General features: G+C 60.3%; 3 protein-coding genes across 4 annotated transcripts in view; all 3 read left to right on the top strand.

Annotated features, from left to right (window-relative positions):
* The window catches only part of LOC308236262 (patr class I histocompatibility antigen, A-2 alpha chain-like), a gene marked incomplete at its 5' end in the record, with an annotated part of 117558 nt that extends 93729 nt beyond the window's left edge, over positions 1-23829 (top strand). Inside the window, one exon of the mRNA XM_080645738.1 lies at positions 23513-23829. Coding sequence (XP_080501864.1) covers positions 23513-23517 — 5 coding nt within the window. The 3' untranslated portion in view covers positions 23518-23829. The remainder of the gene's footprint in view (positions 1-23512) is intronic.
* LOC308236263 (class I histocompatibility antigen, Gogo-C*0203 alpha chain-like) lies at positions 7207-10380 on the top strand. Its single transcript, XM_080645739.1, has 7 exons — positions 7207-7319; positions 7435-7719; positions 7932-8207; positions 8798-9073; positions 9196-9300; positions 9729-9761; positions 10065-10380. Exons 1-7 carry the CDS (start codon positions 7247-7249, stop codon positions 10067-10069), a joined length of 1053 nt encoding a protein of 350 aa, XP_080501865.1. The 5' UTR covers positions 7207-7246; the 3' UTR covers positions 10070-10380.
* Positions 20638-23847, top strand: LOC308236260 (class I histocompatibility antigen, Gogo-B*0102 alpha chain-like). 2 transcript variants are annotated; one of them, XM_080645735.1, is made up of 8 exons: positions 20638-20742; positions 20858-21142; positions 21373-21648; positions 22216-22491; positions 22613-22717; positions 23146-23178; positions 23322-23367; positions 23513-23847. In XM_080645735.1, the coding sequence occupies exons 1-7, from the start codon at positions 20670-20672 to the stop codon at positions 23363-23365; spliced, it is 1092 nt and encodes a 363-aa protein (XP_080501861.1). In that variant the 5' UTR covers positions 20638-20669; the 3' UTR covers positions 23366-23367; positions 23513-23847. The 2 variants fall into 2 exon arrangements, 1 of the variants encoding a protein (XP_080501861.1); XR_013959255.1 differs by having other exon boundaries at positions 23146-23367; positions 23513-23597.
* The last annotated feature ends 1094 nt before the right edge of the window (positions 23848-24941 follow it).

The raw sequence follows: 24941 nt of genomic DNA, 5'->3' as shown, positions 1-24941 counted from the left end.
GGCCGCGTCCTGTCCGCGTTTGGGGGGCGGGTCCCGGGACTCGGGCTCACAGCCAGTGCAGGGCCTCCTCCCGGGGGTGCGGGGACGGGGTCACGGAGCAGAAGGCCCAGAGTAAAGCGGGGACACAGCCCCCACCCCGGGTCTCAGCGGCAGCAGCGGAGATGCAGGCAGAGCCGCGCAGCGCCCCCTGCGGGCCGGGCCTGGGCAGCAGGAGGCAGCCGCCGCCCCAGGGCGCACAGGGACCCGCTGGCTCGTTGCTGACCTCAAACTGGGGCCGCCGGCGGGTCCCCCCAGGCCCTGGCCCCGGGGCGTCCCTGTTCGCAGGGGAACCCGTGGGGGACGCGGGGCCCATAGCCCTGTAACGGGTGCCACCCCCACGGGCGTCCTCTGAGCCCCGGGCGCTTCCGGGCCTGAGGCGGAGGCTGTCCCTCCGGGGAGCGGGCTGCTGTGTTCCCGGGGCAGAGGCCCTGCGGCAGGTGCGGTGACCGGGCTCGGCCTCTGGGGACATAACTGGGACCGTGTCATTAGGAACCATCACCGGTTCCCACGGGAGAGCCGAGCCGGGAGGCCTGGGAGCTGCGCCCCGCTGGGCCAGCAGCTGCTCCCCCCCCCCCCCCAGTTCGGAGAGTAGAGATGGTCCCTCCTTTTGCATCTTAGGGAGCCACATGGACACAGAACGCAGGCCCCACGCAGCTCTGCAGAGCATCCTCTGACCGGCAGGGAAGCTGGAGAAAGCCAGGCGCGGAGCTCACTGTCTGCATCTCCGATGGGAAGGACAGTGTGGGTGGTGACGCCCCATGAGCACCGCTGTCTGTCCGGGACTGGGAACCGCACTTTGGGGGGAAGGGGAGGCCAGTGCTGGGGTGGGGGCGGGGCGGGGCGGGGCGGGAGGCAGCAGGGCCCGTCCCAGAAAGAGGCTGGTGCTGGGAGAAAGGCCACAGCATGGCCCTCACCCACCAGCCAGGGGAGCGGGGCTGGCAGAGGTGCGTGGGGAGCAGGGAGGCCATGGCTGGTCCAGATGGACACGGGCTCCTTTCTCCGCAGGCGGGAACTTTAAGAACAAAACATTGCTTCCGGGCCAGGCTGCGCTGGCATTTCTGGGGGAATGGTTGCTGAGGGCCAGGCCAGGGGGCAGGCGAGTGGTGGCACAGGCTGCTGAGTGGAGGCGATGGCGTCTGTCGCTCTCACAGCAGGAAGGGGAGACGCTTCTCTCCAATGCTGTCCAGGGCGCACGTGTGTAAGAGCGCTGGGTTTCACTGGTTTTAGGAAAACTCGGCATTTCTCACAGGAAAACGCAGCCCCTCTGCAAGGTGCTCCTTAATTCTGTCCCAACTTGTATGTCAGTCATCTGTGAGTCTCTCCACGCCGAAGTGCCTGCTCCTTTGTGAGGGACCCACACGGCGTCTTTATTACAAGGTTACTTGTACTTGTCTCAGTGCCCTGAGTGCAATAAAAACTGCTTAAAAACCCTTCCATGGGTGTGTTCTTAGGGCACAGGTGGTTATTTTCTCGGGATAAATGCCCGAGAGACATTTCTGTGCATAATGTGAGCACATTTATTACTGCGTCTTTCAATGCATTTGCATTGATTTCAGGGAAGAAGAGAGGGAGGGACAGAAACATCAGTGATGAGAGTCAGTCATGAGCCTCCTGCACGCCCCCTGCTGGGGATGGGGAGGGTCACCAGGGCCTGTGCCCTGACCCCACATCATCCTTTCACCTCCTGGTTCATAGGTAGATGCTCAGCCCCGAGGCCACCAGCCCCGGGGAGTGTGAGCACATTGAATGGCGGGGACTTTAGGGAAAAGCTTCCTTAGAAACTGTGTGCATCCACCTCCTTCCGCCTGCACCACAGGGTGTCTCCCTCCCTCTGCCCCCACTCCCATCCTTTCCTCCATCTTTCCCAAACCGATGGATTTCCATTTCATCCCTGTTTCTCTGGTTCCACGTTCTCATTATTGTCCCCATGTGTCTGTCACACAGACAGGTGTTTGACATCCGCATTTCTTCTTCCCACGTTGTCCCTCACGTGCTTCACTGGCGGATTGGGCTGTGGATGCTTTTAGAGCTTGGGGTTCAGAGAGAAGGACACGCAGCCCCCACGGGACCTGGTCTGACCCGCGAGGCCTCAGTGCTGTCGGGAGCTGGCCCGGAGCTCACAGCGGGGCCGGTTCCCCTCCCGTTGGACACGAGGCACCTCTCAGAGCGTCACCCTCAGACACGCCGTCCCGAGGCCATGACAAGGGAGACAGAGCCACTCCACCCTCCCTTCGTCTACACACAGACACACACAGGCCCGCACAGCTCACAGAGGACCACACACCCCCCTGCGCCGGCTCATGGCAGCGAGGCTGCTTCTCTCCAGCTGTGCCCCATCCTCGCTGCAGGCGGCCTTGTCCCTGGACAGTCACTGAGCTGCCCACCCACAGCACTGCCCCCTGACACCACCCATCCGATGAGCCTGCTTCCCCAGACCCTCCCAAGGTCGCCATCCAGACCCCACCTCCTAGATGTGCCCCATCTCCCCCTTCCCGCTAGGATGCCCCGTGGCCCCCGAGGGACGCGATCTCCCCCAGCAATGATGACTAACCCACCTCGCCTGCCCACAGGGTCCCCCTGGGCTTTGGCTGAGGAACACGGGTCCACGGGGCCCTTTCTCTGTCAACATCTTGGTGCGTCTCTGAGTTTGATTCTGGGCCTGAGGTTGTCTCTCTCGAGTGTGAGGTTGACATGGACAAGTTTTATGTTTTCCTTCCTGGTTTCCACCTTTGGGTGTTGGTTTGAGAAATTCTCATCCACAACTGCAAACGCTTCACATATAATGTCATCTGTGGGAGAGCATTCCAGGGCGAAGGGAAACGGGGCTGTTAGAGTGTTGGGGGGAGTTAAGGGGAGGAGCAGCAGGTAAGGGGTTCTAGGGTGGAATCTACAGTGACCTCCTCTGCGTTCTGTTCTCTAAGTACGTGCGGGGCCTCCAGGGAGCTGCGCCTGCTGGTTCAACAGACACTTTCTCTTGCGGGAAAGCCCGCTGTGCCTGCTCCTGTCACCGGGTCACCAAACACAGCACCGAGGTCCGGGGGACGCACACAGGAAGGCGGCAGGGAGGGGCGTGGTGAGCCCTACACCCTGAGGGCGCTAACTCTCATCTGAGGTCATGCCTGTGCGCTGGTGTTACATGCGTGTTAATTACACGCTCCTGGGCAGCTGGGATTGAGGATCACCGAGACCCACACACACAACTGGCGTCAGTGACACATGCAGCCCCGTGGCTTCCACGTGCAGACACGGTCACCTCCATCCGTCTGTGAGCCCACGGGGCCTGCGGGGCAGACACTGGACACTGAGAGCATTCAGCCGGGCGCCGTCTCATGGGGCGGCTACACGACCCCCCGGCGGCTGGATGACAGGTCCCTGAAGGGAAGTCCCTGCTCCGCACAGGAGCCACGTGTCAGGGGCGCAGTGGCCATGGCAGCTGGTGGCCGCCACGTGGGAGAAAGCGGTGCAGAGCGAGTCCTGGCTCACAGAATGTGCTGCTGGGCAGACCGCTCCGCTGTGGGCGGGGCCTCAGGGCCAAGCACAGGGTCCATTTGCATAAAAGGGCCAGGCCTGGCAGGGGGGGGGGGAGGGAGGGCTCAGGGTGACTGCTGTCCTGGGCACTGGAAGGTCTCAGGTGTGACCCCTGGTCAGGGCGTGTGGGGGAGGCAACCATCAGTGCTTCTCTCCCCATCCCCGTTCCTCTCTCTCTCCCTCTCCCGTCATCTCTCTCTAAATCAATAACAACATTTTTTAATTAAAAGGAATAAAATAAAGGGCCAAGATGGCTACTCCTACAGACACGTCCGGTGTCTGGGTGGGATGGGAGCGCTCACTCAGCTGGGGTGTAGACGCCACAGGAGGGGTCTGGGGGACTGGTGTCTTCAGGCACAAACTGCTCCCTGTCCCAGAGGGGACACCCCTGTCCCCCCCCCCCCCCACCTCCCAGGCTGAGGGCTCTCCCTGTCGGATTTCCAGGGTGAGCTCTCTTCTAGAAGGTCCCAGGGGCAATGCTGTGAGCTCAGCTTTGGGGCTCAGGATCCGCCTCATGGAGAGGGATTCTGGGAAGAGAAGAGGAGGCAGAGGCAGGGACAGTTGGGAGACCCCCTCTGGTTTATCCAGAACAACCTTTCTCTAAGTGCGGTCCGTGGAACCCTGAGGTCTCTGAGAGCCTTTCCCGGGATGTGGGGTCAACACTGTTGGCAGGAGATGAAGGACATCCTGGCCTTTTCACTCCGCTGACAGGGGCGTTGAGGCCAAGCTCAGCACGAATGGGCTGACACCCGACCTCCATCGTCGTTCCTCCCACCAGCACTGACCTGCAGAGAGAAGACAGACAGACAGAGAACAGAACCAGTTTCCCTTTAAACGACGCGGTGGAAGGAGGTGAAATTACTCTCTTCACTGAAGCCTCATCCTTCCATCCACATTTTAAAACACCGTGGCCTCCGGTGGAGATGCCCCAAAGGTGAACGCGGTGCCTGCCTCCGCCCACAACCACAGAACAATGACCCCCCTCCCCACAGCCCCCACTCAGAGCCCCTGGGATCAGCCCAACAGAACCTACAGCAGCCACAGACTCAGAGCCACAGGGAGCAGACTGCTGGCTGCCGGAGGGCGGGGGACTGGGCAGAGCAGGTGGAGGAGGAGGGACTACAACATGGTCCCTACAGTGTGGTCATGGGGAGGAAAGCACAGCACAGGGAACACAGTCACTCATGTTGTAACAGCTACATGTGAGGTCACATGGTCCTACATGTATGGGGCGATCCCTGTATAAGTTCTATGAATGTCTAACCACAGACTTGTCCACTTAACTAATACAATATTGTACATCAACTGTAATTGAAAAATAAAAAAATATTTTTAAAAAGAAGATATATGTATCTTGCCTTCATTACACAAGTGGATTATTCATTTGTTAACTGTCTTTAATAAAAATGGAGGATTAAAATAACCTTATATGATGACCTGGGAAGTACACAGAAAACCCTCTGCCACATCCCAAGTGTCATGTACCAGGGAGATCATGTGTGTGAGCGGGGCTAGCCTCTTTCTCATGGGATCCCATGTTTACTTTTTTATTTTTATTTTTTTTAAATATATTTTATTGATTTTTTACAGAGAGGAAGAGAGAGGGATAGAAAGTTAGAAACATCGATGAGAGAGAGACATCGATCAGCTGCCTCCTGCACGCCCACTACTGGGGATGTGCCCGCAACCCAGGTACATGCCCTTGACCGGAATCGAACCCGGGACCCTTCAGTCCGCAGGCCGACGCTCTATCCACTGAGTCAAACCGGTTAGTGCCCCATGTTTACTTTTTTAACAAGTTGAGCCCTAGCTGGTTTGTCTCAGTGGATGGAGCATAGGTCTTCAGACTGGAGGGTCCCAGGTTTCAATCAGGTCAAGGGCACATGCTCTGGATGTGGTTTCAATTCCCAGTAGGGGGCGTGCAGGAGGCAGCAGGTCCATGATTCTCTCTCATGGATGTTTCTATCTCCGTCTCCCTTCCTCTCTGAAATCAATAAAAAAACATATTTTAAAAAATTTGATATCACAGAAGAACTGAGAGGGAGACAGAGATGGAAACATCCAGGATGGGAGAGAACCATGGGTAGGCTGCCTCCTGCACGCCCCCCCACTGGGGATGGAGCCTGCAAGCCAGCAGGTGCCCTCACCGGGAATGGTACCCTGACCTCCTGGTTCAGAGGTCAATGCTCAGCCACTGAGCCACACCGGCCTGGCCCATGTTCATGTAACAGAATGAATGACACAGACACTAGGATTGCTGAGATTGGGTGAACTGGCACACACTTTCTCAAACAGGAACGTGAGCTTCTCCCTTCAGTAACTATCACCTGGCAGGGGACCACGGACAGGCCTGTTGTCTTGATGAAGTGTCATCCCCCAAGAGAAAACCAGAAGTTGGAACAGGGGTGTCCCACCACGTCGGCTAGACCCTCCCCAGTGCGGACACACTTTCCTAGGGGCTCTGTGGGAACAGACTCACATGTGAGCTTTGATGACGGTGATTAATGCACCAGCACGGGAAGGGCTCTGGGACTTAGAGACACAGGCATCACTTTAACTGACCTGCATGAGGACAGAGCCACCCAGCAAGACAGCCCTGGGGACGGTGACATGACAGAACAGGAAATATTCAATATTCCCAGCCAGCGGGGCTCGGGGGTTGAACATGGACCCATGAACCAGGAGGTCACAGTTCACCTTTTTGTCAGACCACATTCCTGGGTTGGAGGCTCGATCCCCAGTGTGGGGAATGTAGGAGGCAGCAGATCTATGATTCTTTCTCATCATTGATGTTTCTCTCTCTCTCTCCCTACTTGAAATAAAAAAATATATATTTAAAAAACTAAAACAAGAAGAAAGCAGTCAATATGGTTTCAGGTCTCACTGTGCAGAGACCTTTCAGAAACGACCACTTGTGTCGCTGCAGTGACTGTCACAGGTGAGCACCCACACTGACCTGAAAAGGTCAGGAAAACGCTGCTCCTGCCCATTTCTGTGAGGCCGTCTGTGCCCTAAGAAGCTGCAGCCACAATAACAGATAAAACGCAGAAGCAAATGTGAACACCCAGCGTCTCCCAGGGAGACGGGGAGGATGTGAAAGGGGAGAAGGTCCCTCCTCTCTCCTCCTTGTTCTCTGGGAAATGGGTGTTTTCCATAAAAACATGCCTCTGTTACCCTCTCACGGGCAGTGAGCATGCGACGTGCATTAATACTTGTTTCCCGTGTGACTCCGTGAGTGGTGACTGTGACAGACGGAACCACATAAACAGGATTATTGGGGGCCTCCCTCCTGTGTGAGGTGCACAGAGATGGTGAACCCCAAACCTTGGAAAGTCCCTGAAGAGCACAGCGCCTGGGCCCGGCCTCGGGGGACAGTGTGACGGGCGCTCCGCGCAGGAGGGGGGTCAGGACCGAGTCCAGGGCCCAGGCCTGCGCGCAGGTCTCAGCAGGGGACAGTCTTGGGGGACAGCTCCGTGGTGGGGACTCCCCAGCGCCCTGGGTTCACTTCTCCTCTCCCAACCTGTGTCGGCGCCTCCATCCTGGATACTCGTGACGCGGACTCATTCCTCACTCCCATTGGCTGAGCCGTTTCCAGAGCAGCCAATCAGCGTCCCCGCAACTCCGGTGATAATCTCTCCGCGGAAGCGCCAGGACTCAGAAGGTCCCCGCGACACCGAGGATGCGGGTCATGAGGCCCCCCACTCTCCTCCTGCTGCTCTCGGGGGCGCTGGTCCTGACCCCCAGCTGGGCGGGTGAGTGCGGGGTCGGAGGGGGCGGCTGTGCGGGGAGGAGCGAGGGGACCCGGCGGGGGCGCGGGGCCCGGAAGGCGCGTGTCAGCCCCGGCCCTGCCCTCCGTCCGCCCCCCAGGCCCCCACTCCCTGAGGTATTTCCTCACCATCGTGTCCCCGCCCGGCCGCGGGGAGCCCCGCTTCCTCTCGGTCGGTTACGTGGACGACACGCAGTTCGTGCGGTTCGACAGCGACGCGGCGAGTCCGAGGATGGAGCCGCGGGCGCCGTGGATGCAGCAGCCGTGGGTGGAGCGGGAGAGGCCGGGGTATTGGGAGGGGCAGACACTGAGGACCAAGGGACACGCACAGACTTTCCGAGTGAACCTGAAGAACCTGCGCGGCTACTACAACCAGAGCGAGGACGGTGAGCCGCGCGCGGGCCCGTCACGAGCCCCCTCCCCACGGACGGGCCGGGGTCGCCCCGAGGGTCCGGATCCGAGCGTCACCCCGAGGCGGCGGGACCCGCCGGCCCCCACCCGGGAGGAGCCCGCGGGGACTTTGACCCGATTTCACTTTAACTTTAGATTCAGGCCCCGGGGGGCGGGCGGGGCGGGGCTGACCTCGGGGCGGGGTCAGGGTCTCACACCTTCCAGGAGATGTCTGGCTGCAACGTGGGACCCGATGGGCGCCTCCTCCGCGGGTACAGTCAGTGGGCCTACGACGGCACCCACTACCTCGCCCTGAACGAGGACCTGACCTCCTGGACCGCGGCCGACATGGCGGCTCAGATCACAAAGCGCAAGTGGGAGGCGGAGGGTGTGGCAGAGCATTACAAGAGCTACCTGGAGGGGGAGTGTGTGGAGTGGCTCCGCCTTTTCCTGGAAAAAGGGAAGGAGACCCTGCAGCGCGCAGGTACCAGGGGCCCTCGGGCCGCCCCCTCTCCCTGGGGCTGGGGCTCCTACAAGGAGACAGGATAGGGGGTCAGTGTCACACACCCCTCCTTTGGGTCGGGGAGGGAGACCCCCTGATTATCCAGGTCAGGTACCAGAGGGACTCCCCCTCCTCTCAGGGACAGTTAGGGGTGCAGGCTCTCCTGGTTGCAGGGAGACCCCCTGCAATAACCCATCAGCGGTTCCCATGGGCCCTGCAGGGGCTCTGGTACCCATGGGTACCTTCTCTCTCAGGCCTTGTGCGCTGCCCACACCCCTTCGTCTGAGGCCTGACCCCAGCTTTTCTGAGTCACGTGGCCTCCACCCAGGTCAGGACCACAAATTCCTTTCTCCCCTCAGAGACCTGCCTCCTGCCTTGGGCTGTGTCTCACTGATTCTAGAACTTTCTAAAGACTAGGAGGTCCTTCCAGTTGCCTCTGCCCAGGCTGGTGTGGGGGCTGCGTGCTCCCTCCCCCACCCAGGTGCCTGTCCACTCTCAGGATGGTCACATGGGGGCTGCTGGAGTGTCCCATGGCAGATGCAAAGGTCCTGCATTTTCTCCCCTCCCCTCAGGCCCTCCAAAGGCACACGTGACCCACCACCCCGTGTCTGCCCGTGAGGTCACTCTGAGGTGCTGGGCGCTGGGCTTCTACCCTGTGGACATCAGCCTGAGCTGGCAGCGTGACGGGGAGGACCAGACCCAGGACATGGAGCTGGTGGAGACCAGGCCTGCGGGGGACGGCACCTTCCAGAAGTGGGCGGCCGTGGGGGTGCCCCCCGGAGAGGAGCAGAGATACACGTGCCATGTGCAGCACGAGGGGCTGCCCGAGCCCCTGACCCTGAGATGGGGTGAGGAGGGCCGTGGGCACAGAGCCTCTTCTCAGGGCAGCAGGGGCCCTGGGGGACCTCAGTGGGGTCGGGGCTGAGGCCTGGGTTCAGGGCCCTCACCCTCCCTTCCCTTCTCCTCACAGAGCCGCCTTCTAACACCTTCATCTTCATCATCATGGGCATCGCTGGGGGCCTGGTTCTGCTGGGAGCTGTGGCTGGAGCTGTGATGTGGAGGAGGCGGTGCTCAGGTGGGCAGGGGTGGGGTCTGAGTGTCTGTCCCACTGGGGGTTCAAGCCCAGGTAGACATGTGTCCCGCCTCATTTACGGGAAGCACCGTCCCCACCCGTGTGATGGCCAGTGTGGGGCTCTGTGCTCACACTTACTCCTTAGTGAGGCCCGTGGGAAAATGAGGGACCCACTTATCACCTGATGATGCTGGTGGTGGGGACCCCGTTCCCAGCAGCCCCAGGTCAGAGGGCAGGTCCCTGCTGAGCACAGACTCCGGAGGGCGGTGGGTCCAGTCCCCACACAGGCACTTCCCTCAGGTTTCCTGGTCCTGCCCTGGGTCTATACACAGGGTTCTGGAAACTTATCTGGGCCCAGGACTAGGGCTTCCTTTAGGACCTCATGGCCCTGCCTCCTCCCTGGTCTCTCACGGGATGTTTTCTTCCCGCAGGTGGAAAAGTGGGGAGCTACGCTCAGGCTGCCAGTGAGTATGGAGGGGTGACCCCTGAGACGCTGGGACAGTGCAGACAGGAGCCATGGGGGGCCCCACCCCCATAGTTCCTCCTTAGCCTTCTGCTCTGGGACACTGACCCCATCCTGGTGTGTCCCCAGGGCTCTGATGTGTCTCTCTCGGCTTCTAAGATGAGACCTGCCGTGGGGGGGGGAGGGCAGAGGGAGGCCTGGGTGGTGGGGAGTCTGTGAGACACTGTGAGCATGAAGTGGGTTTGAGAATGTCACCAGTTACAGCCACTGCCCTGAATCTGCTCATGATGATTGTCCTCCACAGCGTGAGGTGGCTGCCCTGTGGGGACTGAGTGATGGAAGATGTGTTCACGCTCCCACTTCCTGCCTCAAGAAATTCTCATTGGGGCGCTGGTCCAGCCCTGCTCCCCACACTTTCGTGTCCTCAGCAGAGGGCTGGGCCCTCCTCATCCCCATCCCTGACGTTCCTCCCTGGGGCTCTGAGCTGCAACTTCCTGCTCCGGATTGAAATGAGATTCTGGATGTCACTCTGTTCATTCCTTGCCATGAAGGGTTGATGGGTTCATTGAAGGATGGCTGAACATCTGAGAGGAAATTAATGGAAGCACCTTGAACCTTCATGGAGCCCATGAGTTTTTGTTGCTGAGCCAGTCACAGCTGGAGACAAGAGAGGCTCTGAGGATGGAGCATGCTCAGTGCATCGTGGGCTTTGACGTGGTCACTCCCCGGCCGGGTCACCCCTCTGCTCCTCTGACCTTGTCCCTCAGGAACCCTGTCCCACCAGGACCTGTGGTCACAGGGACTCCCATCCCCAGGCCTTGTCACGTGTCCTAATGCAGCGCCTCTCCAGGACCCTGGACAGCGAGGCCTTCCTGGGGAGGTCATCCTGGGCTCAGGCCTGGGTCTGCCTCCGCCCTCCTGTCCTGGGTGTTTGTTTCTCTGTTTGGTGGGTGTGAGGCCTGTTCCTGTTCTTGGCTGTGAGTTCTGGTCGCCTTCTCTGGGTGTCCCCCTCTGACAGCAGCAGCAGGCATTTGCCTGTCACTGTCCCACAGGCCCGGGGTCCCCGCGCACAGGAGCCCCTCGTGTGGAGATGGGTGTTCAGTCCCCTGTTCTCACCTCCTCCTGGGCCTCACTGCTCTCCGTCTGTCCCTGAGCTCTCCGAGGATTTAGCAGGAGCGGGTTCCTCCTCTGAGCTCAGTTCCTGCTGGGACTGTGCCTGCCCGCCGCCCTCTCTCCGTCCTTCCCTCTAGTGCTGAGCCCAGTGGGACCCGGATGTGGGGGGAGAGGCTGCTGTAGGTTTGGGGGAGCAGCGCTGTGGACGTGCAGGTGGGGTGACGGCCCCGGGAGGCACCCTGAGCTGCAGCCGCCCCAGGACAGCTGTGCAGGGGCCACAGCCATGAGGTCACTGTGTCCGGAACGGGGACGGGTTCTGTGATGGTGGCCCCTCAGCCAGGACTTGGTGACCGTGTGACAGCTGCTGTCCCCTCTGGAGCGCACAGGGACCTTGGAGGGACCTCAGGCCGGGTCCTGACCCCACAGGAATTCTAACATCGGCACACACCGGGCTCAGATGCGTGGGTTTCTTCCTGGACATAAACGCTCTGCTTACGCTGGACCGTCCTCTACTGAGTGTCCAAGAGTTTCACGTCTGAACAGTACTGTGTCCCCCTTAATTACCATGCGCTTCACTGTGGAAATGCTCACTGTCACCCGGGTCACCACCCACTTGCTGGTGGAAGGTCTTACCCTCCATTGGACCCCACAAGGTCTGTGAGGCTCAGGAAGTGAGGCAGCGGCACCTCAGGGCGCTGAGCGCAGGCCCCGCTGCGGCCTCACAGCGCGCATGCTCTCTGGCAAAGGGACCAGCTGCGTGTTCCCCCAGAGCCAGTGAGGCGTCTGCTGGAATGAGGGGAGCGCTGGGGGAGGGATCCACTGGGGGTGTGGGGGAGGGAAGATGGCTTTTTGTTTGTGGTCCTCACCCCAGGATATGGTTCCATGGACTTTTAAGGAGAGAGGAGGGGGAGGGGAGAGGCAGAGGGAGAGTCACATCCATGTAAGAGACGCATCTATTTGTCGCCTCCAGCACGGGGATCACATGGAGCCTGCACCGAGGTACATGCCCTTGACCGGCATACAACCTGCGACCTTCAGTCCGAGGGCCGTACTCTCTCCACTGAGCAGAAGTGGCTGGGAGAGGGGGGTATTGTAATGTGTGCTGAGCGTTTCTCCATGAGTGTTGGGGGGCAAGTTCTCCCCAGGCGGGGAGGCCTCCAGCGCAAACGCACTGGGCAGGGAGCAGTGTGTGCTGGGAGCAGACGGAGGCCGGTGAGGCTGAGGCAGAGTGCAGTGGGAAGAGTCAGCTACATGGCCCCTCAGGGGGGGCTGGGGGCGAGGAGGAGCTGTGACTGTGAGAGTTTTGAGCAAAGACCGACATGGTCTGGTCCTTTCTTTTAAAAAGATCAAGCTGGCTGGGCCGGTGGCTCCGTGGTTGAGCGTGGACCTATGTAGCTGAGTTGATTCCCGGTCAGGGCACGGGCCTGGGTTGCGGGCTGGATCCCCAGTGTGGGGCCTGCGGGAGGCAGCCGATCAAGGATTCTCTGTCATCACTGATGTTTCCAGCTCTCCCTCTCCCTTCCTCTCTCTGAAATCAATAAAAACATATTTTTTAAAATAAGGGGGTCCGGCTGGCTGTTGTGCGGGACAGTCTCATGAGGAAGGTCCAGGGGGGCCGGGCAGCAGCAGCTGAGGATGCGCCCCGCGGCCGGGAGGTGAGGCCTGTGACCCCAGGACACATCGCAGCTCAGGCCCGAAGCGCTGCGCACTCAGGGCCCCCACAGCGCTGCCCGAGGTCCCACCTCCACCTGCAGGTCTGGGCCTGGTGGCCGCTGCGCGAGGCCTTGCTCCGGGGCTCCTGGGGGCTCCGCAGGGGCAGCTGGGGAAGGACCTCAGCCCAGGGCGCCCCCTCCCCCCCTGCGCAGGGGCCTCAGCCTCCACCTCCTCCCCGGCCTCCGCCTCAGCAGCAGCAGCCACCGCGCTGCCCAGTCACTGTGGGCCAGGCCGCCCGCCGAGCGCCGAACCAGGCAGGCCGCGCCCTGAGCCGCATCTCAGGGTTTGTTCTTGGACGTGAGTGCCCTTCGGTCCCCCTGGGTGAGGGAGGGCTGGTTCCGGCCTCAGGGCGCCCGTTCCACCCGCGGCCACTGGGCAGCGGCCCTTCCCGGCGCTGGGGCTGAGCCTCGGGCAGGTCTGTCCTTCCGCAGGACGGTCCCTCCTTCCTTCAGTGACACGTGGTCTCCCGCTGCCCCAGGCTCTGACATGTGGGGCGCCAGGCCTGGGGTCCCCACAGAGCCCCTGGGTTCCTGGTGGATGAGAGGGCGGAGCCCTTAGGGGGGCTGCGGGGCCTCCGAGGGGGAGGTGATGGCTCCTCCCTCCCTCCTGGGCTCTGTGAACCGGCCACGCAGGTGCCCCGTGGGGCTTTGAAGGTGGGCTCCCGCCCGGCAGGTGTGGCTCAGTGGATAGAGCGCCGGCCTGCGGACTGCAGGGTCCCGGGCTCCATTCTGGTCCAGGGCACAGGCCCGGGGTGTGGGCTCCTCCCCAGTGGGGGGCGTGCAGGCGGCAGCTGATCAGGGATTCTCTCTCATCATGGATGTTTCTCTCTCCCTCTCCCTTCCTCTCTGAAATCAATAAAAATATATTTTAAAAGGAAAATAAAATAAAATAAAAATGGTTCCTTTAAACGAGAGGATTTCTTAACTTAAAGGTAATAATAATGATGATAATAGTAATAATAGTAATAATAGACCTTTTTGCGGTCGGTGCTAAGGGGGCGCTCAGCTCACACCCTGTCTCCCCTCCCGGAGCCCAGCCCCCTTTGCAAGGACGAGGCCCCGCAAGGAGCCCCCTCCCTCTCCCGGGGCTCCCCTCCCTGCGGGTCCCCGGGCTGGTGCGGGGTCAGGCGGGGACTCACTTTCCCAACCGCCCGGGACAGGCAGCAGCCCAGCGGCTGAGCGCGGCCCTGCGCCCCGGGTTCGACCTGGAGGAGGGGCAGCCCTCACCCTGAGGACCATGTCAGATCCTGGGGCTGCGCGTGGCCTCCCCACTGCGGGCAGCGGAGATGGGGGTGGGGTGGGGGTTGGGGGGCGGCGCTAGGGCTGCGGGAGTGGCTGCGGGAGCCCCGCCCCCGGGAGGGAGGGAAGCGCTGGGGGGTGCGGGCTACCATGGGAACCGCGCTCTTTCCCGGGTGCCTCGGGTCCAGCGCCTGGAGGGTGGTGTCAGGCCTGGGGGGACCTGGCGCGGAGCCCTGGGATGGGGGCCCCGCGTCACGTCCTATAAACTCTGAGGGGAAGGGGGACCCCCCACGGACGGGAGCCTCCTTTTATGGGGACCCCGCGTCAGAGTCAGGGGGGCCGCGTCCCAGACGCCCCCTGCGGAGGAGCCCCCAGGGGAGCCCACCCCACACCCCGCGCTCCGCTGCCCCCGCGCCCTCTTCCCACGGATACGCCCCGTGGGGCCCGCGTGTTCCCATCAGGTCACCGCTGGGGCCGCGGGGGCCCGGGCACAGGGACCGCGCAGAACCTCACAGGCCTGGGGGGCCTTCACCGCTGGTCCCCGGCTCCCCCTCGCCCGCCCCTCCTTCCCACAGCCGCGTCCAGCCAACCCTCTTTATATAAATTTTTAAAAATATATTTCTATTGATTTCAGGAGGAAAGAAGAGGGACAGGGAGAGAAACACCAATGATGGAGAGAACCATGGATCGGCTGCCCCCTGCACGCCCCCCACTGGGGACCCAGCCTGCCGCCCAGGCCTGTGCCCTTGACCTGAATGGAACCTGGGACCCTTCTGTCATCACTCGATGCTCTGTCCACGGAGCCACACGGGCCAGGGCGTTACTTTAACATTTTAAACGAATGAACGCAAAGTGAGCAAGAGGCGCACCATAAGCAGGGGGTGAGGGGCCCCTGAGGGCAGGGGCCAGGCCTGAGGAGGGGAGGCGCTGAGCTGGGCAGGGGTGTGAGGGCAGAGCCTCCCAGGTCACCCTGTGCACACAGCCAGGCTCTGAGGGGGGGCACAGAGCTGGGCGGGAAGGGAGGGGCTGGCTCTTTAGAGAGAGGGCAGGAGAGAGAGAAACATGGAGGTGAGAGACAAATATGTATCCCTTACCTCCCATAGCCCCGGCTGGGGGATCGATCCCCCAACCTAGGTATGTGCCCCGTGTGGGAATCAAACTTCGGGTGTAGGAGACAACGCTCAAGCAACTGAGCCACCCGGTCAGGGCTGCGGCTGAAAACGTTGAAGGGAAGTTATATTTAAAAAGCCTTAGAAATGGTCCCCAGAAAATACGGTGTGGCCCCCGCGGGTGTGGCTCAGTGGATAGCGCGGCTGCCGGCCACTGTGGGGTCGCAGGTGGGATTCCTGAACAAGGGCCCAGGCCTGGGGGGCAGGTTCCATCCCCTGCAGAAGGCAGCCAGTCGGGGTCCCTCTCCCATTGATGGTTCTCTCTCTCTCCCCGATCCATGGGTGAGCTCTCTTCTGGAAGGTCCCAGGCAGAGTGCTTTAAGCTCAGTGTGGGGTGCAGGGAACACCCCGCAGGGAGAGGGATTCTGGGAAGGGAAGGCAGGGGCAGAGGCAGGGACGGTTGGGATTCTCTCCCTGGTTTATCCAGAACAACCTTTCTCAAAGTGTGGTCCGTGGAACCCTGCAGTCTCTGAGAGCCTTTCCCGGGATGTGGGTCAACACTGTTGGCAGGAGATGAAGGACATCCTGGCCTGTTCACTCCGCTGACAGGGGCGCTGAGGCCAAGCTCAGCACGAATGGGCTGACACCCGACCTCCATCGTCGTTCCTCCCACCAGCACTGACCTGCAGAGAGAAGACAGACAGACATAGAACAGAACCAGTTCCCTTTAAACGACGCGGTGGAAGGAGGTAAACCATGACAAGGGAGACAGAGCCACACCACCCTCCCTGCGTCTACACACAGACACACACAGGCCCGCACAGCTCACAGAGGACCACACAGCCCCCTGCGCGGGCTCATGGCAGCGAGGCTGCTTCTCTCCAGCTGCCCCCCATCCTCGCTGCAGGCGGCCTTGTCCCTGGACAGTCACTGAGCTGCCCACCCACAGCACTGCCCCCTGACACCACCCATCCGATGAGCCTGCTTCCCCAGACCCTCCCGAGGTCGCCATCCAGAGCCCACCTCCTAGATGTGCCCCATCTCCCCCTTCCCGCTAGGATGCCTCATGGCCCCCGAGGGACGTGATCTCCCCCAGCAATGATGACTAACCCACCTCGCCTGCCCACAGGGGTCCCCCTGGGCTTTGGCTGAGGAACACTGGTCCACGGGGCCCTTTCTCTGTCAACATCTTGGTGCGTCTCTGAGTTTGATTCTGGGCCTGAGGTTGTCTCTCTCGAGTGTGAGGCTGACATGGACAAGTTTTATGTTTTCCTTCCTGGTTTCCACCTTTGGGTGTTGGTTTGAGAAATTCTCTTTCCACAACTGCAAACGCTTCACATATCATGTCCTCTGTGGGAGAGCATTCCAGGGCGAAGGGAAACGGGGCTGTTAGAGTGTTGGGGGGAGTTAGGGGAGGAGCAGCAGGTAAGGGGTTCTAGGGTGGAATCTACAGTGACCTCCTCTGCGTTCTGTTCCCTAAGTACGTGCGGGGCCTCCAGGGAGCTGCGCCTGCTGGTTCAATAGACACTTTCTCTTGCGGGAAAGCCTGCTGTGCCTGCTCCTGTCACCGGGTCACCAAACACAGCACCGAGGTCCGGGGGACGCACACAGGAAGGCTGCAGGGAGGGGCGTGGTGAGCCCTACACCCTGAGGGCGCTAACTCTCATCTGAGGTCATGCCTGTGCGCTCGGTGTTACAAGCGTGTTAATTACACGCTCCTGGGCAGCTGGGATTGAGGATCACCGAGACCCACACACACAACTGGCGTCAGTGACACATGCAGCCCCGTGGCTTCCACGTGCAGACACGGTCACCTCCATCCGTCTGTGAGCCCACGGGGCCTGCGGGGCAGAGACTGGACACTGAGAGCATTCAGCCGGGCGCCGTCTCCTGGGGCGGCTACACGCCCCCCGGCGGCTGGATGACAGGTCCCTGAAGGGAAGTCCCGGCTCCGCACAGGAGCCACGTGTCAGGGGCGCAGTGGCCACGGCAGCTGGTGGCCGCCACGTGGGAGAAAGCGGTGCAGAGCGAGTCCTGGCTCACAGAATGTGCTGCTGGACAGACTGCTCCGCTGTGGGCGGGGCCTCAGGGCCAAGCACGCGGCTCATTTGCATAAAAGGGCCTGGCCTGGCGGGGGTGGGGCTCAGGGTGAGTGCTGTCCTGGGCACTGGAAGGTCTCAGGTGTGACCCCTGGTCAGGGCGTGTGGGGGAGGCAACCATCAGTGCTTCTCTCCCCATCCCCGTTCCTCTCTCTCTCCCTCTCCCGTCCTCTCTCTCTAAATCAGTAACATGTTTTAATTAAAAGGAATAAAATAAAGGGCCAAGATGGCTGCTCCTACAGACAGGTCAGGTGTCTGTGTGGGACGGGAGCGCTCACTCAGCTGGGGTGTAGACGCCACAGGAGGGGTCTGGGGGACTGGTGTCTTGAGGCACAAACTGCTCCTTGTGCCAGAGGGGACACCCCTGTCCCTCCCCCCTCCTCCCAGGCTGAGGGCTCTCCCTGTGGGATTTCCAGGGTGAGCTCTCTTCTAGAAGGTCCCGGGGGCAATGCTGTGAGCTCAGTTTTGGGGCGCAGGATCTGCCTCATGGAGAGGGATTCTGGGAAGAGAAGAGGAGGGAAAGGCAGGGACAGTTGGGAGACCCCCTCTGCTTTATCCAGAACAACCTTTCTCAAAGTGTGGTTCGTGGAACCCTGCAGTCTCTGAGAGCCTTTCCCGGGATGTGGGGTCAACACTGTGGGCAGGAGATGAAGGACATCCTGGCCTTTTCACTCCGCTGACAGGGGCGCTGAGGCCAAGCTCAACACGAATGGGCTGACACCCGACCTCCATCGTCGTTCCTCCCACCAGGACTGACCTGCAGAGAGAAGATAGACAGACAGAGAACTTAATCAGTTTCGCTCTAAAGGACGCGGTGGAAGGAGGTGAAATTATTCTCTTCACTGAAGCCTCATCCTTCCATCCACATTTTAAAACACCGTGGCCTCCGGTGGAGATGCCCCAAAGGTGAACGCGGTGCCTGCATCCGCCCACAACCACAGAACAATGACCCCCCTCCCCACAGCCCGCACGCAGAGCCCCTGGGATCAGCCCAACAGAACCTACAGCAGCCACAGACTCAGAGCCACAGGGAGCAGACTGCTGGCTGCCGGAGGGCGGGGGACTGGGCAGAGCAGGAGGAAGAGGAGGAACTACAACACGGTCCCTACAGTGTGGTCATGGGGAGGAAAGCACAGCACAGGGAACACAGTCACTCATGTTGTACCAGCTGCATGTGAGGTCACATGGTCCTACATGTATGGGGCGATCCCTGTATAAGTTCTATGAATGTCTAACCACAGAATTGTCCACCTAAACTAATACAATATTGTACATCAACTGTAATTGAAAAATAAAAAATATTTTTAAAAAGACGATAAATGTATCTTGCCTTCATTACATGAATGGTTTAATTTCTTAACTGTCTTTAATAAAAATGGAGGATTAAAATAACCTTATATGATGACCTGGGAAGTACACAGAAAACCCTCTGCCACATTCCCTGGTGTCATGTACCAGGGAGATCATGTGTGTGAGCGGGACTAGCCTCTTTCTCATGGGATCCCATGTTTACTTTTTAAAAAGTTGAGCCCTAGCTGGTTTGTCTCAGTGGATGGAGCATAGGTGTGCAGACTGGAGGGTCCCAGGTTTCATTCAGGTCAAGGGCACACGCTAGGATGTGGTTTCAATTCCCAGTAGGGGGCGTGCAGGAGGCAGCGGGTCCATGATTCTCTCTCATTATGGATGTTTCTATCTCTGTCTCCCTTCCTCTATGAAATCAATAAAAATATATTTTAAAAAATTTGATATCAGAGAGGAACTGAGAGGGAGACAGAGATGGAAATATCCAGGATGGGAGAGAACCATGGGTAGGCTGCCTCCTGCACGCCCCCACACTGGGGATGGAGCCTGCAACCCAGCAGGTGCCCTCACCGGGAATGGAACCCTGACCTCCTGGTTCAGAGGTCAATGCTCAGCCATTGAGCCACACCAGCCTGGCCCTGTTTACTTGAAAGAATGAATGACACAGACACTAGGATTGCTGAGATTGGGTGAAGTGGCACACACTTTCTCAAACAGGAACGTGAGTGCCCAAGCTGGTTTGGCCCGGTGGGTAGAGCATCAGCCTTTGGACTGAAGGGTCCCAACTTTGATTCCAGTCCAGGGCACATGCCCGAGTTCTGGGCCAAATCCCCAATGGGGTGAGCAGGAGGAGGCCAAGCCAAGATTCTCTCTCATCATTCATGTTTCTCTCTCTCTCTCTCTCTCCCTCCCTCTCCTTCTGCTCTGAAATCAATAAAAATGTATTTTTTAAAAATAAACATGAGCTTCTCCTTTCAGGAAATGTCACCTGGCAGGGGACAATGGACAGGGCTGATGTCTTGATGAAATGTGAGCCCCCGAGAGAAAACCAGAAGTTGGAACAGGGGTGTCCCACCACGTCAGCTAGACCCTCCCCAGTGAGGACACACTTTCCTAGGGGCTCTGTGGGAACAGACTCACATGTGAGCTTTGATGACGGTGATTAATGCACCAGCACGGGGAGGGCTCTGGGACTTAGGGACACAGGCATCACTTTAACTGACCTGCATGAGGACAGAGCCACCCAGCAAGTCAGCCCTGGGGATGGTGACATGACAGGACAGGAAATATTCAATATTCCCAGCCAGCGGGGCTCCGGGGTTGAACATGGACCTATGAACCAGGAGGTCACAGTTCACCTTTTACTCAGAGCACATGCCGGGGTTAGAGGCTCGAACCCCAGTGTGGGGAATGTAGGAGGCAGCTGATCAATGATTCTTTCCCATCATTGATGTTTCTCTCTCTCTCCCTACTTGAAATAAAAGAATATATATTTAAAAAACTAAACAAGAAGAATACAGTCAATATGGTTTCAGGTCTCACTGTGCAGAGCCCTTTCAGAAACGACCACTTGTGTCGCTGCAGTGACTGTCACAGGTGAGCACCCACACTGACCTGAAAAGGTCAGGAAAACGCTGCTCCTGCCCATTTCTGTGAGGCCGTCTGTGTCCTAAGAAGCTGCAGCCACAATAACAGATAAAACGCAGAAGCAAATGTGAACACCCAGCGTCTCCCAGGGAGACGGGGAGGATGTGAAAGGGGGGCAGGTCCCTCCTCTCTCCTCCTTGTTCTCTGGGAAATGGGTGTTTTCCATAAAAACATGCCTCTGTTACCCTCTCACGGGCAGTGAGCATGCGACGTGCATTAATACTTGTTTCCCGTGTGACTCCGTGAGTGGTGACTGTGACAGACGGAACCACATAAACAGGATTCTTGGGCGCCTCCCTCCTGTGTGAGGTGCACAGAGATGGTGAACCCCAAACCTTGGAAAGTCCCTGAACAGCACAGCGCCTGGGCACGGCCTCGGGGACAGTGTGACGGGCGCTCCGCGCAGGAGGGGGGTCAGGACCGAGTCCAGGGCCCAGGCCTGAGCGCAGGTCTCAGCAGGGGACAGAGTCTGGGGGGGCAGCTCCGTGGTGGGGACTCCCCAGCGCCCTGGTTTCACTTCTCCTCTCCCAACCTGTGTCGGCGCCTCCTCCCTGGATACTGGTGACGCGTCCCACTCCTCACTCCCATTGGCTGAGCGTTTCCAGAGCAGCCAATTAGCGTCCCCGCGGCTCCGGTTATAACTCCTCCGCGGCAGCGCCCGGACTCAGAAGGTTCCCCGACACCGAGGATGCGGGTCCTGAGGCCCCCCACCCTCCTCCTGCTGCTCTCGGGGGCGCTGGTCCTGACCCCCAGCTGGGCCGGTGAGTGCGGGGTCGGAGGGGGCGGCTGTGCGGGGAGGAGCGAGGGGACCCGGCGGGGGTGCGGGGCCGGGAAGGCGAGTGTCAGCCCCGGCCCTGCCCTCCGTCCGCCCCCCAGGCCCCCACTCCCTGAGGTATTTCCTCACCGCCGTGTCCCGGCCCGGCCGCGAGGAGCCCCGCTTCCTCTCCGTCGGCTACGTGGACGACACGCAGTTCGTGCGGTTCGACAGCGACGCGGCGAGTCCGAGGATGGAGCCGCGGGCGCCGTGGATGCAGCAGCCGTGGGTGGAGCGGGAGAGGCCGGGGTATTGGGAGGAGGAGACGCTGAGGAACAAGGGACACGCACAGACTTTCCGAGTGAACCTGAACATCCTGCGCGGCTACTACAACCAGAGCGAGGACGGTGAGCCGCGTGCCGGGCCCGTCACGACCCCCCTCCCCACGGACGGGCCGGGGTCGCCCCGAGGGTCCGGGTCCGAGCGTCACCCCGAGGCAGCGGGACCCGCCCGGCCCCCACCGGGAGGAGCCCGCGGGGACTTTGACCCGATTTCACTTTCAGTTCAGATTCAGTCCCCGCGGGGCGGGCGGGGCGGGGCTGACCTCGGGGCGGGGCTGACCTCGGGGCGGGGTCAGGGTCTCACACCTTCCAGTGCATGTATGGCTGCGACCTGGGACCCGACGGGCGCCTCCTCCGCGGGTACAGTCAGTTCGCCTACGACGGCACCGACTACCTCGCCCTGAACGAGGACCTGACCTCCTGGACCGCGGCCGACACGGCGGCTCAGATCACAAAGCGCAAGTGGGAGGAGGCGGGTGCGGCAGAGCGTTACAGGAGCTACCTGGAGGGCCTGTGTGTGGAGTCACTGCGCATGTACCTGGAAAAAGGGAAGGAGACCCTGCAGCGTGCAGGTACCAGGGGCCCTGGGGCCGCCCCCTCTCCCCGGGGCTGGGGTCCTACAAGGAGACAGGACAGGGGGTCAGACACCCCTCCTTGGGGTTAGGGAGGGGGGCCCCTTGGATGTCCAGGTCAGGTACCAGAGGACTCCCCCTCCTCTCAGGGACAGTTAGGGGTGAGGCTCTCCTGGGTGCAGGGAGACCCACCTGATATAACTCATCACCTGCAGGGGCTCTGGGACCCACAGGGACCTTCTTTCTCAGGCCTTGTGCGCTGCCCACACCCCTGTGTCTGAGGCCTGACCCCAGCTTTTCTGAGTCACGTGGCCTCTACCCAGGTCAGGACCACAAATTTCTTTCTCCTCTCAGAGACCTGCCTCCTGCCTTGGGCTGTGTCTCTCTGATTCTAGAACTTTCTAAAGACTAGGAGGTCCATCCAGGTGCCTCTGCCTAGGCTGGTGTGGGGGCTGCGTGCTCCCTCCCCCACCCAGGTGCCTGTCCACTCTCAGGATGGTCACATGGGCGCTGCTGGAGTGTCCCATGGCGGATGCAAAGGTCCTGCATTTTCTCCCCTCCCCTCAGACCCCCCAAAAGTACACGTGACCCACCACCCCATGTCTGCCCGTGAGGTCACCCTGAGGTGCTGGGCGCTGGGCTTCTACCCTGCGGACATCAGCCTGAGCTGGCAGCGTGACGGGGAGGACCAGACCCAGGACATGGAGCTGGTGGAGACCAGGCCTGCGGGGGACGGCACCTTCCAGAAGTGGGCGGCCGTGGGGGTGCCCCCCGGAGAGGAGCAGAGATACACGTGCCATGTGCAGCACGAGGGGTTGCCCGAGCCCCTGACCCGGAGATGGGGTGAGGAGGGCCGTGGGCACAGAGCCTCGTCTCAGGGCTGCGGGGTCCTGGGGGACCTCAGTGGGGTCGGGACTGAGGCCTGGGGTCAGGGCCCTCACCCTCCCTTCCCTTCTCCTCCCAGAGCCGCCTTCTCACACCTTCATCTTCATCATCCTGGGCATCGTTGGGGGCCTGGTTCTGCTGGGCGCTGTGGCTGGAGCTGTGATGTGGGGGAGGCGGCGCTCAGGTGGGCAGGGGTGGGGTCTGAGTGTCTGTCCCACTGGGGGTTCAAGCCCAGGTAGACGTGTTTCCCGCCTCATTCACGGGAAGCACCGTCCCACGCATGTGATGGCCATTGTGGGGCTCTGTGCTCACACTTACTCTGTAGTGAGGCCCGTGGGAAATGAGGGACCCACTTACCACCTGATGGTGCTGGTGGTGGGGACCCCGTTCCCAGCAGCCCCAGGTCAGAGGGCAGGTCCCTACTGAGCACAGACCTCCAGGAGGGCGGTGGGTCCAGTCCCCACACATGCACTTCCCTCAGGTTGCCTGGTCCTGCCCTGGGTCTATACACTCGGTTCTGGAAACTTCTCAGGGCCCAGGTCTAGGGCTTCCTTTAGGACCTCATGGCCCTGCCTCCTCCCTGGTCTCTCACGGGATGTTTTCTTCCCGCAGGTGGAAAAGGGGGGAGCTACGCTCAGGCTGCCAGTGAGTATGGAGGGGTGACCCCTGAGACCCTGGAACAGTGCAGACAAGAGCCATGGGGGACCCCACCCCCATAGTTCCCCCTTAGTCTCCTATTCTGGGGCCCTGATCCTGTCCTGGTGTGTCACCCCCCTCCCTCTCTGCAGGCAGTGACAGCGCCCAGGGCTCTGATGTGTCTCTCGGCTTCTAAAGGTGAGACCTGCCGTGGGGAGGGGTGGGCAGAGGGCGGCCTGGGTGGTGGGGAGTCTGTGGGACACTGTGAGCATGAAGTGGGTTTGAGAATGTCACCAGTTACAGCCACTGCCCTGAATCTGCTCATGATGATTGTCCTCCACAGCGTGAGGCGGCTGCCTTGTGGGTCTGAGTGATGGAAGATGTGTTCACGCTCCCACTTCCTGACTCAGGAACCTCTGATTGGGGGGCTGGCCCCGCCCTGCTCCCCACACTTTCCTGTCCGTAGAGGCGGCTGGGCGTTCCCCATCCCCATCCCCATCCCTGCCTTTTCTCCCTGGTGCTCTGAGCTCAACTTCCTGCTCTGTATTGAAAGGAGACTGTGGATTGACCTGGTTCTTCAATTCTTGTCCTGATTGGCGACGGTAATTAAAGGAGACCCTCTAAATAAATGTCATCTGAGAGGAAATAAACGGAAACACCAAGAATTTTGCAGATTCCTGTGTATTCTGCGCTCTTTGCAGGCGGGGACAGGAGGGGTGGGAGGACAGAGCGTGGTCGGGGCCTGTGCCTGGTCAGGGCTCAGTGCATCGTGGGCTTTGACGTTGTCACTCCCCGGCCGGGTCACCTCTCTGCTCCTCTGACCTTCTCCCTCTGGGGACCCTGTCCCACCAGGACCTGTGGTCACAGGGACTCCCATCCCCCAGGCCTTGTCACGTGTCCTAATGCAGCGCCTCTCCAGGACCCTGGACAGCGAGGCCTTCCTGGGGAGGTCAGCCTGGGCTCAGCCCTGGGCCTGCCCTCCGCCCTCCTCCCCTGGGTGTTTGTGGTGTCTTTGCTCTTGGGGACCTTATGCCTGTTGCTGTGTTTGTGTAGGAGTTTTGGTCTCATTCTCTGGGTGTCCCCGTCTGACATTATCAGGTCTCATTTTGGGGTCACTGTCCAGCAGGCCCAGGGTCCCCGCACACAGGATCTGTGGTGTGGAGAGATGGCTTTTCAGGCTCCGCCTGCTCTGCCTCCTTCTAGGGCCTGAACGTTCCCACCCTCTGATCAGCTTGGTCTTTCTGGGGACCAGCCCCCACCCTGACGCTCTCCAGGCCCCTCAGCCAAGAGCCATCTCATCAGCATCCCAAAGACACTTGTCACTCAGGAGGTGCCCAGCGTGTTAGGAGCTCAGTGCCAGGAGCCAGGGGCAAAGACCAGACATTTCTCTCATCTCACAGGTGTCTGCCCACAGATCCATTAATAGCCAAAGGGTCCCAGTAGTTAAGGACGCTGGCACCTTATAGAGTCCCACTCACTCATGAACAAGAGTCCAGTCCATCCTCCTGTTGAGGATGGTTACATGGTCCACACACATGAAATTGCCCAACAGTTTTAGTTAGAGGGGAAACTCAAGTTCAGCCACCATGTGATGTTGGGCTCACCTCCCCGCATGGTGAAAATGACAGATCCAGACAAAACCAACTGTTCACAGGAATGTGGACTCCTCTCCCATATATTCCTGGTGGGAAAGTGAGTTGTGTCAAACCCGGTGGGAAATGCTTTGGCCGACTCCCTGCACCTGGAGACTGAGAGCAGGATGGATGTCGGGG

Source organism: Plecotus auritus, assembly GCF_963455305.1.
Source record: "Plecotus auritus genome assembly, chromosome: 10".
Classification (NCBI taxonomy): Eukaryota; Metazoa; Chordata; class Mammalia; order Chiroptera; family Vespertilionidae; genus Plecotus; species Plecotus auritus.
Note: the sequence above shows the minus strand (reverse complement) of the source record. Positions and strands in the feature narration are given on the sequence as shown.